Genomic DNA, 16,947 nt, shown 5'->3' with positions numbered 1-16,947 from the left:
GACTTTGGTTGGCGTATGCCGTTTTACAGAACCAAGTACACCTTCAATCATTTCCCTTGCGACACTAACATCCGGTGTAAACAAGACAGGAATCAAAGGCCTGAAAGGGTACGTTGTGGTATATTCCGTCGACCCGTTACTCAGACGACTTTATTTCTTTTGTGTTTAGTGTTTGAAGCTGTTAACTGATTTTACTACACACTGTTGGGGTCAAATCAGAAAAAAAAATAGCATCACAGCAGTTCTAATTATACAGTGTCTGTTCCCATAATTAAATGGCATAATATCGCCTGTCCCGCTGTATCACTGTATCATGTATGGCTGAACGGTACAGATTTTTAGTATTTTGTTGTACTTGATCTAGGAACAAAGTGTTAAAAAACTTTGAAACCACAAAAAGTTTTCTCATGGACAGGAAAATAAGGGACCAACTAAAAGGTTTTTTTGGGTGATTTTCTCAATTTCTGCCAGATAATGGGACGTTACAGTCCTTGAACCAATCTGTACAATGATTTGACGGATCGATGACTGCTGATGGATCGATAACCAATGACTGGTGACCTATCTGATTGCAGTTTTGTTGTGATGGATGATTTGTATCAAATAAAAGAAATGCTAAGTAAAAGTATAAATTGATGTTAAAATCTATTGCATTTTATAAGATATGTGTAAAATTGACAAAGAAAACAACAAAAGACTGTAAATTACAGTGACTACTCTGTGGAATGTGATGCGATCACCAGTTTATTGGATCGGTTTGACGGATTTATGACTGATCAGTGATCGATAACTGGTCGCAATTTTTGTTGCACAGATCAGTTCAGGTACTGTACATTTTACATTAACGTAAATTTTCACGATAGATGTTGCTCATGTACCAAAGGTGGTTACCTACATGCTTGTATCTGAAGAATAAATAACTTAAGAATAGTTACCTGTTAATCAAGTCACTTTTGTGTCCTGTGGTGACTGCCCCTCTTAAAGTTACTTCTTCTATTAGCTTATGAAGAGTCCAATGGCCTTACAGCTTTGTCAAAAAGGACACCATTTTCAATCATCCTGATGAAACAAGAGTTCGCGTAACCACAGCTAGTGCATCAGCCATGAGTGATTCCCATTTCAGATGGTCATGTTCAGATAATTGTTCTCCAACTGAATGAAGATGAAATAAGAATTGAAAAGTTACCATGATCAATTTTAACACATATAAAATTACCTTAACTTTTTGCAAGCAATCACTGAGTGTTAAAGGTGCTGCATCTGAAAAATGAGTTAAATGCAATGAGAGGTAAGGTATTGTATTAGCTTCAGTCAGAATAAAAATCCTCTTTCCAAAGGCCTGTTTTTCCTCACTCTAAAAAACAATTAACTACCATAAAATAGTAAGACCGGACAAAACATTAATTCTCACTTGTCATTTGGGCCATGTCATTTCAATTTAAATGACCCATATTTGCGGTCATTCTTCACATCAGAGAAACACTGAATTTTACTTCGTTACCTTAGTAATGTTTCAGTTGAAGGATTGCAGTGGGTAGTAGATTTGGTTAACCAGTTAATTGATTCGGCTAAAGAATTGTTGGTATTTTGGGAAACCATTAGGGAAATAAATATACATGTTGTAACGGAAGTCCCCGTGCAGGTCGGGTGTTAAAAGAATAGGCCTGCAACAGCGCTAAGCTTGTCGTATAAGGCGACTAAATAGTGCTCAGAAACCTAGCCGGGGGCTAGGCGCTCTGGCCACAGAGCAACTGGGATGTGTGCCCCAGGTGGTGGAATGGGGTACTCCTGGCGTGTTACATGCTAGGGTTGTCAGGCTATAATACGGAAAACCTGACCACAAACCATTAGTGGTGCACTGTGTTGGGAAAGATGCCACGTTCCTCGCACGTTAAAGAACCCTGCTGTGGTATTCGATAGGAGTAGGAACCTTTGCACTCCGCCACAGGAGGCTAAATTGCCTGACCTTACCCATCCCCCCTTTTTCCAGTGGCAATCAAAATTTGTCGACCCTATTATCCTTGTGACCCATCCTTTTTTTTTCACTTCATGTTCATTTTATCATCCATTTCATGTTCATCGTCTGAATATAGCTGAAATATTGCGGCTCGGACGTTAAACCCCCCAACAAACATGTAACGGAAGAGGTCACATTGTCTCTCTGTGCTTGCTATTAGGGAGGTATTTGTTTTATAACCAAGCAAAGTCAGGAGCACATTAAAGGTACTAGGTTCCCTTTGGAACAAAATAGTAGATTTCATGCCATTTTTCATTTTTATGAAGTTTGGTTAGGATATATCATATGTTGGAGTAGGCAAAGGACATTCCAAATATTTATTAAGTTATGGGTTCAACAGTTCCATGATTTGCATAGAATGGTTGGTTTTATCCCTATCTCTTCAACTGCATGTAGCTTTTTTTTAAATATCCTAGCAGTTCAGATCAAGTATCTTAGACAGTTACATCTTTAAAACATTTTTTATACATGTAGGTAGCATTTTGGACTTTTTCTAAAGCTTTAATAGATCAGAATGTAATGTTTTGCTTTGATGAAAATTTAAGTGTCAGTATGATTAAGTTTTTGACATAAGAGGACCTTTGCCAACCTCCAAATCTAGTTAAGTCATGTAAATTGACAGAAATATGTACTGTACATGTATTTAAAGATAACAGTAGTTTGTCATACATGTATGTTAATTGAAATAATAATTTAGGTAAGAAGGTAACTTTTTGGTTAAAATACAAAAAACAGAAGGACAAAGCATTATTTAGCTTCTTATGACTCTTTTCTCATGAATGTAGTATGCGTAGCCCAACTGATTAGACTTTGTGCTGTGCATTCATTGTTAAAGAGAAGATTTTCAAATTGAGTCTGACCATGGTATAATTTTTTAATAATTATCTTGTAACACCTATTATCCCCATGTTTCCCAATCAGCAAAATATATGAACCAGGTACCTGTTTTGATGCAGACCTTAAATGATGCAAAAAAATTGATTAGTTGATTTATTATTTACAACAAAGTTGTAAATTAATTTTAATTGTCTGAACTTTGGAACTAGGTCCTGTCATTATCATGCAAAAAATTATGGCAAAATTTTTTCGGAGAAAGGAAAGCACAAATATTTCTTCTTCAATGCAGTAAAATGGGATGAAATGATATGTACATTTTAGTCCATGGGCTGGAAGGGTCCACAATGCACCCCCCCCCCCCCACACACACTCATCAACTTCATGGTGATTTTCAGGTACTTTTATACATGTACAATGTACCTCCCATTACTGAATCAATTTGTTGCCAAAGAATATTCTCGGATTCTTTTCAGTATAAGCAGGGTTCTAGCTAGGATTTTGAGTGCTTTAGTCACTTTTGCGTAAAGCATGAATGACACATTATATAAGGAAGTGTGTGTTACGTAATAAAATAAAATAGTTATTATTAGAAAAATGGATTTTTCCATCTTGACAAAGCTTATACTATAAGCCTATATCTGTACCCCACTGGGTCAAAAAGCCAAGATTTTTTTGACTCAATTGTTTGAGCATCTAAGCTTTCCTGGGACAGCATGTGAGAACAAACTAAACACATTTAGGTATCATCATGTAGCTAAATGTCTTGCTTTACAATGATACTAAGAAAGTTGTGGGAACACTAAGGGTTTTGCGTTAAAATGAAAAAACTGTACTCCTACCCTGCTGAAAAATTGCTTAAATTGACATCTTTTTCAATGTCAAAACCCCTAGAGTATTAATGTTTCTGTAAATAATGGCTTATATGGTATTTTCTGTTTAGTAATATCACAATTCATACTTCTGGGTTTCTGTTGATGATTTTTGGAAATTTTCGTAGTCAGAATATATAAAAAAAAATGCAAAAAATTGGATTTTCGATTTTTCGGTCAGAAGTCACATAAATTCGACTCCACAAGTTATTACTCAACTAAGACGTCTAAAATTTTGTATCATTCGATTATGTTTCAGTTTATTTTTTGGCGACAAAAATATTTGTAAATGAGAGGTATAAGGGTACCTGAAAATCATATTTTGGTTGATTAGTGGGGGGTGCATGGGGGGGGGGGGTTATCTCAGCCCACATTTGTTGTTTCATCCTTGTACGCACATACAGTTGAATCCTATACAGTCCTCTATTATTCAGGCTAGTTGTGGAAAATTTTGAAGGAAAGGACTGATAAGCAACAATGCATTTGCTCTCCAGAACTATTTTGTTTAAATCACATGATTATCACAATGACATTTTTTTTCTTTTTTATGCAAAAAACATTATTGCATACTGCTAATCACTCTTAACCTTATCTGTTTTTCAGAAGATATAGGAGTATGGTCAATATCAGAACAGTTTGGTTGATTTTATTTTTCTTTTTCAACAGTAAAATTATAAAGATAGATGAAATATAAAACAGGGTATCAATTTTTGTGCACTACATGTAAATTTTGATTAAAATATTTACATTGAGAAAAAAACACAGTGAATCTTTCCATATTTTATTATGAATGAGAATAGAATTTCAATATGGTCTATAATTCAGTTGTTATTAAAGTTATTTTTGCATTTGAACTCAAAAAGAAAATAACCTCATATATATTAACACATTTTTGATGATCATTTTGCATAAAGTAATTTTTGTTGATTTAGTTCACACTGCATCATTATTGGTTCCTATTTTAATTGTTCCAACAATTCAGAACATTAGTCCAGTCAATCAAGCAAAATTTTGCCTTTAATCTAAACAAATTGTAATAGAAGATACTTAAGTTCTAAGCTATAGCATTGTGACCAAAATAAGCACATAAAAAAGTTGAAACTACATGTAAATCTAACATGCCAAAACTTAAAATCTACAATGGAAATGACCATTGGAAAGGGGAGGTAATTCTGTCAACATGTCTGAAATAATAGTGAAATTTGATACAAAATCATCAATACATTTTTTCTGATAGATAGAATGTGGAGATAGTAGATATTTTAGAATTGATTACAGGATTATTGACAACTTACATAGCACTCCAGCTAAGCATCATGTAAAATGTGATCCATGGGTAAAAAGCTTACATATTTTTATTTTTTGATCTTTTGTTTGATTTGCCATAGAAAACAAAAATAGCATTCAGTTTTCATAGAAGCTGTGTTCTTAGGAGATTAAAATTATATAAAATGCACTGTAGATTTTAAAATTAAGAGATAACTCTGTAAATGACACTTAAATACAATAGGTACCAGTATCGTATTCCATATCCCTGAGCAGGTGTACGTCAAAACATGGATGCTATAAAAATATAGTGCATTTTCTTTTTGCCTCTCTACAAACTAATATTTTGTCAAAAGATATGAACAATGACTTATAAAATAGAGCAAACATCACACTGTAAGATGAAGAACTTTTTTAACAGAAAATCTAACATAATATCATAAAAATGTTCCACTGAAAAGGTTGGTTTGTTGAGTGCAAAACGAAAGTGAAAGTAGGGAAAATGGCTATTTATAGTTCGAGACTACTTTTCTGTCCGATCTTCGTGGACTCACCCTATTTTCTTTGCGGGAAATTATTTTTTCACATGTCCTTAGAAATGCTACATAAGTGAAAGTTTTATTGAATCAATTTACATATTTTTTAAAAAATCCTAAAAATATGCACTTCACTATAGAAGTCTATAGGAAAATTAATACGATACTGAGACCAATAGAATCTATTGGATTTTCAATGTTGATTATCTCCTACAAGCAGGCAGATTTGAATGAATAATTACACATTTCATAGTATAGACCCATAAAACTACTTACTTACAAAAATAAAAATACAATATATATGCCTTTTTTGGGGTGTATCACATTTTTCAGATTTTTGCATGATTGTTACAAAGACAGCTACATGTACTTAAGAAGAATTTTCATATCTTTTACCAAACAACTTAGATTTACAAACTTCTCAGTAAACCATGTGTCCATTTTTCAAGATAATTAAGTTAAAGAATTCATCTTTTGAAGAAAATGATGATGTAAAAATTCTACTTTTTGTGGTTAGAAGATTCTTTTAACAAAGGCAAAATTGTTGATAAATAGCTTGCAGAAATAAACACAGTACAAATTGTTTTTCCGATACAGTCAGTATAGTTTGGCTTTTTAACCTTTGACCTTGAAGAGCTCTTCCATGGAAATGCAAGTCACCTGATCTAAATTATGTTTCCAGAATGGACAAATACTGATAACTTACAAAAAGTGTGTTATTTCCTTAATGAAATGTAGAAAATTATAGGTTTTTGTTAAAGATAGAACTTTTAATTCAAAATGATGGGAGTGACAGAAAATATTTAGTAAGCAATTTCTGCAATTAAAAATTTTCCAAAAATTTAAATATTCTTATCCCCATTTAAATTGTTACACATCATGTGCAACATAATATGAGAGGTAGTCAATAAATATAAGGAAAATACAATCCCATCAAAATGTCATACTTTATAACAAATTGATAAAAAAAGGAACAAAAATGAGAAAAACAGTATTTTTAAGGAGTTATCCCCCTGTCCAATATTACTTTCCATACAAGATTTTATTAGAGCTTTTACCCAAGTCCTTCATATTTGTCCCTGTGGTAATTTGATCTTACTACATGCACATGTATCTGAAATTTCCTATTTGGATATTTTATAGCTAAAATAATGTAAGAACCTATTATACAGAAAATAAGGTTATTGTCTGGTATTGTTAATGGCCAGTATTCCAAGAACCCAATAGTCCAAGTCAGCCGTTAGTACGTAGACGGTAGTGGATTTTGGGTAAATCTGCTAATTTGAATGCTTGCCTTGATTGTGAAGAAAGTTGTGTGACAGTGACTTAAATTCCTAGCTATAGTCTTACAAAAAAATGTATATAATGGCTATCCCTGCTTCTGTGCTTAGGATGCAGCTTTTGTAAGTATTAGCAATGACTTATTTTTAAATCCTGCACAAAGTGGTTGGGTCATCTGTTTTTACCCTTGTCCATCATTCAGTCCTGCAGCAGTAGACATTTTCTTAACACCTTGAGGTTTTTAACTGATTTATTAATGAGTTACAGATCTGTTTTGAATTCTGTTTTAGATCCTTGACTTTTGAATGTGTTGTGCCCCATTAACTTGAAAAATTATTGTTACAGTCATTATTCCAGGTTACCAACAGTGAAAGCAGGTCTAGTAGCAGCTCAACTCTGTCCATCCATTCATCCAACCATCTATCTGTCTCGCTTAGGGGTACCTACTGGGTGTAATCTGTAACTCAATATGCACATTTGTATGTGTATTATAGCAATACTATTCAAACTTTGCATATTGACTACATACATATTGAAGATGTGCAACTCCAATTATGAAGAAATTTGTTAAAGTATTTCCACATTTTTAGCATGTTGAACTGAGCCAGTTTTTGTCACTTTATTTTGTGAATGATACCAACTTTGTGTTATCTGTAACTTAAAAAGAATTAAAGCAATATCATGCCAACTTTGCACAGTGATTACATACATATTGAACATGTGCACCTCATGTTATGGAGAAATTTGATTAATTTTTTACTACATTTTTAGCATTCTTTGACTTGGTCATTTTTTGGTCACTTTATTTTGTGAATGGTACATACATTGTGTAATCTGAAACTCAAAAAGTGTGAAATCAATATTATTTAAACTTTACGCAATTATTATTTACATATTGAAGATGTGCACCTCATATTATGGTGTTGCTAACCACTTTTAACATTCCGATTACTGGTATAAATTAATTTTCGAGGTTTCACTGTGAATTTCCAGGTCAAATGACATCTTAAAGTTGCAGACCATTGCGAAGCTTGGATAATCATTATGCTAATGTTACAACTGTTAACATTTTTCACAAAATGGACTTGAATAATTAAACTGAAAATCCACATTTTTTTTAACCTTCTCTGCTTACTCAAGCATGGAGGCAAATTACCCATACATGTAAACAATATTCATGTACTTTTGCTGTAAATCACAAACATCATTCTGAAGTACACATTCTCAGCCTTGTCTTGACCAGCATACACACATATTATGCTCTTACAATGCATGGATCTAGGTTCAGTGTGTAATTAGTACTACATGTATATAACAGGGGAATTTGACCCGGAAGTGGTAAGTGAGACCTGAAGAACATTTTTTGGATTTTATATGTTTTCTTTTTTTATGGAAGCTTGTGGTACTGCAAGTCTAATGAGACAAAACTTATCAAAATCAGACATTTGACTACAATTAAATGGCCATCTTTATATCATGGCCCTCTGTCATTTTTCCCTAAATTACTTAAAATGACAATTTTAGCTAACTTGTCATGCCAATTTGAAATCTATGATTATTAAAGGAATTGTATTTGTAAATAGCATTGATCATTATGAAAAAAGGACATATTTCAACAATCAAAATCATACCCATTTCTGTGTGATTCATAGTCTGTGCTGTATTGCTGTTTGAGTATTTTGAATATCCCAAACAGTGACACTTTTTTCTAAATGGCTTGTACCGGTAATATTCAACTGATGTTTAGTATGCAGGTTTATGTTTGATGTAGTAATGGCTCTTGAACTTGAAAAAAATTATACTGCAGGTGCAGGCATTTATGTCATGTCAACACATCTAATTTATAACTGCAACCTGATCTATGGTGTGCAGGTTCCCTCATCATTCATTGAAGACTTTGGACAGACATTTGTGTCCCCCACGACGCCTTGCAAGGAGACATTGACATGCCAGGCGTCCATTTGTGTGTTTGTCCTTCCGCCCGTGTTTTCCACACTTTTTTGTGTAATGCTTTTACAAAAATGATCTGCAATCATAGTGTTATTATCAAAAATTTACCATTTATTGATGTACTCACCTAACATCCTAGAGGGAGTTAATAATATTATTATACCCTATATTTGAAAAGTAGGCATAGTTTTGAATCACAGGGGCTTGAGTTCATGAGTTTGATCCATAAAATTTTCTAAAATTCAACTAAATTCCCTTTTTACAATTTTTTTAGACAATTTTATGTATCAAACCCTGTGTTTTGAATGTGGAATGGATTTTCAGATTTTACCTTTGTTAAATAGACCATAGTGGTAAAATTGCAGAATTATGCAAATAACTCAAAATGTATTCTGTTTAGCTAAAATTTGGCAGATTGTAATTGTTCAGCATGATCAGTTGAATGATTTATAGGTTCTGAAATTGATTTTTTCCCGAATTTTACATTTCATCTTTGAAAATCTTGTCCTCTAAGACTACTTGTAGGATGGATTGTAGCCAAACGTATAGCATGATCTTTTGCAATGGCGGACTATTCGGACGTGAGTTATGGGCTTCGAAAATTTTCTATGTATTTATAGTGTTTTTGGGATTTACATGGCTATATAATAGTGTAGGACTGATTTATATTGATTATGGATTGTAACATAATATTTGGATTGAAGATACACAAAAGGTAGTTGAAGTTATTTACATTTAATCGGACTCTATTTTGTTTTCGTTGTCCAAAATGGCTGAACACAATTTAGTAAACAATAACACAAAGGATGTCAATTGTAATACACCTGTTGGAAACTCGATAGAGAGTGCCCGTAGAGTTTTATATGACAATACACAAAATAATGTACCATGTAACACTCCAGCATTAAACCAAATACCGATTCCACAACGTTTGATATTCTCTGATCAACCCTCCCCCCAAAATTTCAACACAAACAGTCTATCATTAGAAGCAGTTCTAAGTGACATATATACGAAATTGAATAAAATCGATTCTATCCCTGCTCTTTTGGGTAACCTTGAAGCCTTGCCGTCTATAGATAGAAGACTCGGTGCAATTGAAAACCGATTTTCACATATTGAGACTGAAATACTGCAAGTAAAAAGTGACATAAAGCAATTAGAAAACAGGGCAGCAGGATCAGAAATAAACACTACAAATATTACACAAAGGCTGAATATGGTTGAGCGGCAACGAGACCAAATGAAGTATGAACATGACGAGTTGAGGGAACGGCTAGTTGATGTTCAATCTCGTTCAATGAGGGAAAATCTTTTGTTTGGGGGTGTTGAGGAGCACGAGAGCGAAAGAAATGATCCTAACAACATCAACACTGAAAACGTATTACAAAAATTTATTAAAGAAAAACTGGGTATTGATGATGAAATCAGGTTTCATGTTGTGCACAGGCTCAGACCAAGACGTGATCGTAAACCTCGTACCATTGTTGCGAAATTCGAAAGGCGTAGGGATAGAGACCGCGTTTTAAAAGCAGCCCCTGGTAAACCTAGACTCTCCATATAGTGTCTACGAGCAATTCCCGAACGAAATTATGGAGAGACGGAATATTCTGTGGCCAGTGTTTAAAAGGGAACAAAGGATGGGGAAAAAAGTTAAGTTTAAAGAAGATAAACTTTATGTAAATGGTCAAAGAATTTATCCCGAGGATGTGCAGCAAATGCGAACACAAGGTCATCAGTACAGCAGGGATACATTTAACGGTAGACGTGTGAACAATGAAAACATGCAAGCTCCTATGGACCATTTCCCAACACACCCGCAAGGTGGAGATGTTCAAAACGGTTCCACATAGGACAGGCCAACAAGGGGACAGTTTGTTTTTGATCAATCCTCTGACAATCTTAAAATCTCATGTCTAAATGTTTGTAGTATAAAGAATAAATTGTTATTCAAAGAATTCAATGATATTATAATAAATAATGACATTTTTATATGTACTGAATCAAAAATTGATAATTTAGATGTGTTGAATTTACCAGAAGGGTATAGTAGTTTTTCGAAGTGCAGAAAACAATTTTCAAAAAAATCAGGAGGTATTACTGTTATTTTCAAAGAGAATATAAAAGATATACTTAATTTTCAAGATACTGATTGTGAATTTGTGCTATGGGTTAACATTGAAAATATTATTAAACAAAAACATTTACTTTTGGGGTGCATTTATATTCCCCCAGAAAACTCTAAATATTCTTCACAAGAGTCTTGACCAAATTGAAGCAGAACTTTTGTCATTAAAAACTGAAAGTACTGTTACAGCACTGATTGGTGATTTTAATGCCAGATCTAGTACACTGGCTGATTATGTTGTACCTGATGACAATTTAATGAGGTTTTTGAATATTGATGAAATAAATGATGTGCATAACTATTTGTATGAATTTCAAAAGCTGCAAGAAAAGGGTATACCTGTGGATAGAAGTAGTGAAGATAGAGGTCGATGTAGTAATTATGGTTATAAAATGTTAAATTTTTGCAAAAATAATAGTATTTTTATAGCAAATGGTAGAATTTGTGATGATGCAGGTATAGGTAAAGTTACATGTAGTGAAACTAGCATTGTTGATTATCTTATTGTTTCGCCAGATTTATTTCCCTTTATAACAATTTCAAGCGGTAGATTTTGATCCATTGATCTCTGACGTTCATTGTCGATTACATGTCACACTTTCTATTTTGACAACAAATGATTTGCATGACGAAGGTCCAACGGTGGGTGTTAGTAAACCTGTCCGTTGGATTAGTGACAAGAAAAATCAATTTGTTGACAGTGTTGAAAATAGCTTATTATTACATGTAGATGAACTTACTGATCGGATTGATGAATTTGATGTAAACAGTATTTCGTTTCAAACCGATCTAGATACTTTTATAGAAGATTTGAATAAATTGTACCTAGATTCAGCTGTAGATACGTTTGGTACTAGGACTGTTTATTCGAATACTCAAAGAAAAATTGATCAACCGTGGTTTGATGGTCAATGTCATGAAAAACGTAATGAATTTCACAAAGCGAAGAAAAAATATAATCGCTTGAAAAACGATGACAGTCGTCGAGAATTAAAATGCGCTGCGAAAGCATATAGAGTTCAAATGAATAAATGTTATCAAGAGTACCAATTTAAGCTCGAAAACGATTTACGTGCCACGTCCGAATCAGAACCGAGAGAATTATGGAAAATACTTAACAAGATAAATAGATCAGCCGATAGTCAATCAGAGATATCTATTGATGAGTTATATGAGTATTTTAAAAATCTTAATATTGCCGCCGAAGATGTCGAATCGGATAAAGATTTCGACATTCCAGATTGTAATGATGATGTTATTAATGATATACTAAACGGCAATATTACAGAAGATGAGATTTTGAAAGTCGTAAAAGATATGAAAAACGGGAAAGCACCGGGATATGATATGATAGTGAATGAGTATATTAAGTCTTCGATACATTTATTTTTACCCTTGTATGTAAAGCTTTTCAACAAAATACTAAATACCGGTGTTGTTCCTGAAATTTGGACTCTGGGAATCATTTTACCTATTTATAAAAACAAGGGTGATCCCCTGAATCCAGATTCATATAGAGGTATAACCCTGGTATCGTCAATGGGCAAACTTTTTACTGCTGTTTTAAACAACAGATTGGCAAAATATGCTGATTTATTTGACGTTATTCCTGACGCTCAAGCAGGCTTTAGGAAGGGATACTCAACTCTTGATAACATTTTCTGTTTGCATGTTTTGACTGAACTATATATGTCATTTGGTAAAAAATTATACTGTGCCTTTATAGATTTTAAAAAGGCATTTGATACGGTATGGAGACTTGGGTTATGGCAAAAATTGGTACAAAAGGGTGTTAGTGGTAAAATACTTAATGTGATTTATAGTATGTATAATAGCATTAAGTCATGTGTTAAGCAAGGGGGTGATATATCTGGATTTTTTTCGTGTGATCTTGGAGTAAGACAAGGCGAAAATTTATCGCCTTTCTTATTTTCTATTTTTCTCTCAGATTTGGAAGACTTTTTGAATGCCAATAATATTACAGGCCTTCAAAAAGTTTCAGAAAAATGCCAGGACCATCTAGGAGTCTTCATATCAATTTTTGTGTTACTTTACGCGGACGGTACTATACTGTTAGCTCAATCTGCGGAAGATTTACAAATTTGTCTTAAAGTTTTTGAAGATTTTTGTTCTCAGTGGAAATTGTCAGTTAATACTGACAAATCAAAGGTGTTGATATTTTCGAAAAGGAAAAATAGAAATGTATTCAATTTTGAATTATATGGTTCAAATTTAGAAATAGTGAATTCTTATTCATATCTTGGTGTACTTGTTAATTATAATGGTAGATTTACATTAGCAAAAAAGAAACTAGTTGAACAAGCACAAAAAGCTCTGTTTGCTTTGTACAGAAAAATTAGAAATATTTCGATACCCATTGATCTGCAGCTTAAATTATTTGATTAATTGATTACACCGATTTTATTATATTCATGTGAGATCTGGGGTTTTGAAAATATAGATATTTTGGAAAAAGTTCAACTTGGCTTTCTTAAAAGAGTATTATCTATCAGGTCGAGTACACCCAACTTTATGACATACGGTGAAACAGGTAGATTTCCTTTAGAGATTTTTATTAAGTTACGAATGTTGAATTTTTGGTCTAGACTACTGACAAATGAAACAAAATTATCAAGTATTATGTATCAATTGTTGTATAGTATGCATCAAACAGGCATGTGTAACTCAAAATGGGTCAATTATTTAAAGTCAATATTAGATGATACAGGTTTAAGCTATGTATGGAATAGTCAATGTGCATTGAGTAGTTTTGATGTAAAAATATGTGTAAAACAAATATTATGTGATCAGTTTATCCAAAAGTGGCATAGTGACATTGACAACTCATCTAGAGGACAGTTTTATGCATTATTTAAAAATGATTTTTGTCTAGAAAAATATTTGTTAAAATTTAACAAAAACAGAAGAATTTTTATAAGTAAAATAAGATGTTCAAATGTGAAATTTCCAATCGAGACTGGTCGTTGGAATGGTATTCCAAAAGAAAATCGTTTGTGTCATCTGTGTGAAACTGAATCCATTGGAAATGAATTCCATTATCTGTTTATTTGTCCACATGTAGAAATTAAACAGTTCAGAATTAAATACATACCTCAATATTTTATAACAAATTCAAGCTATGAAAAAATGAAAGGTATGCTTTCACTTTGTAATGTAAGAGTTTTGAATAATTTGGCCATTTTTATACAAAAAATAATTTCATACCTATAAGGAAGATTGTTGTGAACAATATATATGTACAGTTTATGTATTATATGTTCGTTTGAAGTTCGCCATTGTATTGTTTATGTATTATATATGTATGCCTCTTGTTACAGTGTAATCTGTCTAGAGTGAAATAAAAACTTGAAACTTGAATGAATGCTTAACAATCCATGTGAGGAGATATTGATAAGGTTGATAAAAAATGAACTTTTTTTTGGGAACATTTTTTTCTCAGTAAGTGTGACTGCTTTTCACTGTATGTATTTAAGATATGCTTGATATATTTTCCTTTCAGAAGTGTTTGAAAACCCCTCTTAAAAGTGGAAGTTGTTTATATAACATGGCTGGTGAGATGTCACAGCTAGCTAAGGTGCGTAAGTTTTTCTTTGTATGGAAATGGACAAAAAATTACTCAGCCAAGATAAAATACTGGAATTGCATGTCTCCAAATAAAAAATAAAGCTTTTGAAAAGTTGAGATTAAAGCATTTAAATCTGATTGAAATTTACTGTACCAAACAGTAATTGGTATTTAAAGAAATGAAAATGAAAAAAAAAAAACAAAGGGTAACTCAGTAGCTAAGAAAAGCTTCATGCAAGTCGCATTGCTGCTGGTTGGCAAACAATGCCCCTAGATAGATAGAATTCTTTTGTCATATTAGATAAATTTGAGGCCATCCTTTGTTACTTGTTTTTACTATGTGTTTTTTTTCACTCAGGGGTTTGGTGAATTCACCAACCAAAACTTTGGAAAAAAAAGTCTAGTAGAGTTTTTCATAGAAATTTCATAATTGATCAAACATTGTAATATCGCAAAATGTGGGATGAAATAACAAGAAAAAAAAAAACAGATATTATGTGAATTAATTTGATGATAACATAATATTTGCATTTAATATTGTTGATTTTACATTTTAAATTGCCATTTTAGCTCACCTGACCAAAGGCCATGTGAGCTATTGTTGACACTTGGCGTCTGTCGTTGTTAACAATTTTTAAAAGTCTTTTTCTCTGACATTACTTGACCAATTGGAACCAAATTTTGTATGAATGTTCCCTGGTGTATCTTGCATAAAACCGATGGCACAAGACCACAATTAATTTTTAAGTGCATTTCAATATACACATTTGAGCAGATTTTAAGAATTCCATTGGGGCAAACTGAATTAAGCTTCTCTAGCCTAAATATTTTATACATAAATAGAAAAAAAATTATTATCTTTTTCTGAAATTAATACATATGACCCGGAGATGGGGTAAACATGACAAATGAACAATCGTCGCAACTTCGGCCGAGTCCGTACCCTCCTCATACCTCGTCTGTATTACGTCAGCTGCCATTGGAACTACTTTCGGAAATCTATGTAGAGGTATTTAATGTTCATTTAAAGATGGATGTGCCCATAATATGGATTTGAAATAGGAAAATGTGTGCTTGTAAATATAAACATGTCGTTTTCTAAGATAATTAACAACTTTTTTAATTCTATTTTTACGGATATGTACGTCTTATAGAAAGAGCGTATTGTACACCATATGGCTAGGTCAAGCGAGCCATATTTCTAATGGTCTTAGGTGACACTGTCAACTTCCGGTGAATAAATGTAGTGCGTAGAGGCTAAAAACCACTAATTCCACTTCCCATAGGCTTCTATGCTAATTTCACAATATTCAATGGCTTCTCTGGACTTTACCTTAACTTTAACCTGCAGAGGACTATATATCAGCATGATTCTACATATGTCAGCTCACAATCCTCAGAATGGCATGTGGGGTTAGCAGACTTGCAGTGCAGTGCTGGTCACCGGAAGTGAAGTGTCTATAAATAGCATGGGAAATCCCAGTGTTTTCACAAGATAGGGGTATATTTAGAAATCATTATGGAGATTAGGCTTCACATCACAAGAAGCAAAATGCACCTATATAATGTACAGGAATGTTTTCAGAAACTGTTAAAATTTTTTAAATGAGATGAGAACTTTTTTCACAGCACTATGAGGAACAGGGGTAATTTCTGCGTAGGACTATTTTTGCGTACGTTCCGAATGCTCATTGGTTGAATTGGTGGTCTGTAACCTAAAATAGACACATATCAAATCCTGTATCACATCCGAGGGATTGAGGTAGAGTAGCGGAGTCACCCGAGGTCTGCCGATTGGACAAATGAATGGAGTTAAAAGTCCTAAATTTTAACCTTCCATTGAACCAAATCACAGCTTGTAGTCAGAATTGATTAATAAAAAAAATCCAGTTTAAATTTTACCTATTTTCTACCAATTAGTGGCAAAACTTCAGCAAATATGTTACCAGAAAAAATGTGGGTACCTACTACCAAAGTTGGAACTATATTCGCATACTACAAAAAACCAAGGGGAATTAATTGTGGTCTCGTACCTATTGGACCAGTAATTTAGCTCACTTTGAATAAAAACTGTACTCATGTCAAGATGGAACTTTTTTTTTACTTCAACTACAAAGTTCCATCATGATTAGTTGAAAAATATAAAAGTTATATCAAATTTAGTATCAGTGGTACATTGCTCGACTCGGATGTCCAACGGTCGAAGGAAATAAGGCCCCTCTAAATTGTAATTTTTTTTTTTTAAATGCAATATTTTTGTGATTTTTTACACTGGTTGCATCATATTAAGTGTATTTTATGCAATGAAGTTCAATTTACTCAAGTTCTAGCTGCTTTAAGGCCAAAAATTGTGTTTTAATACATGCAGCCAAGAGCAATGCACTTTTAGACCATGTACAATGTATAGGGGTACACATATGAAAACTCATTTTATGATGCTGACAGTGCCTTTAATTGATCAATCTCAAACTTAAAGTG

General features: G+C 33.1%; 1 protein-coding gene across 5 annotated transcripts in view; it reads left to right on the top strand.

The window, feature by feature from the left end:
- Nucleotides 1-16,947, top strand: part of LOC148605553 (uncharacterized) — a 117,605-nt gene continuing 100,658 nt past the window's right edge. For 3 of the 5 annotated variants that reach the window (XM_088548464.1, XM_088548463.1, XM_088548461.1), the window contains exons 1-2: nt 7-108; nt 14,405-14,479. In XM_088548464.1, coding sequence (XP_088404590.1) covers nt 16-108; nt 14,405-14,479 — 168 coding nt within the window. In that variant the 5' untranslated portion in view covers nt 7-15. Of the gene's footprint in view, nt 109-139; nt 825-14,404; nt 14,480-16,947 lie in introns of those variants that run through there. The other 2 variants (XM_088548465.1, XM_088548462.1) reach the window with 2 other exon arrangements.

This window comes from Perna viridis, chromosome 10 (genome assembly GCF_037379345.1).
Source record: "Perna viridis isolate PV_CMFRI_1.1 ecotype Kerala chromosome 10, ASM3737934v1, whole genome shotgun sequence".
Classification (NCBI taxonomy): domain Eukaryota; kingdom Metazoa; phylum Mollusca; class Bivalvia; order Mytilida; family Mytilidae; genus Perna; species Perna viridis.
This window is presented reverse-complemented; position numbering and strand designations above follow the sequence as displayed.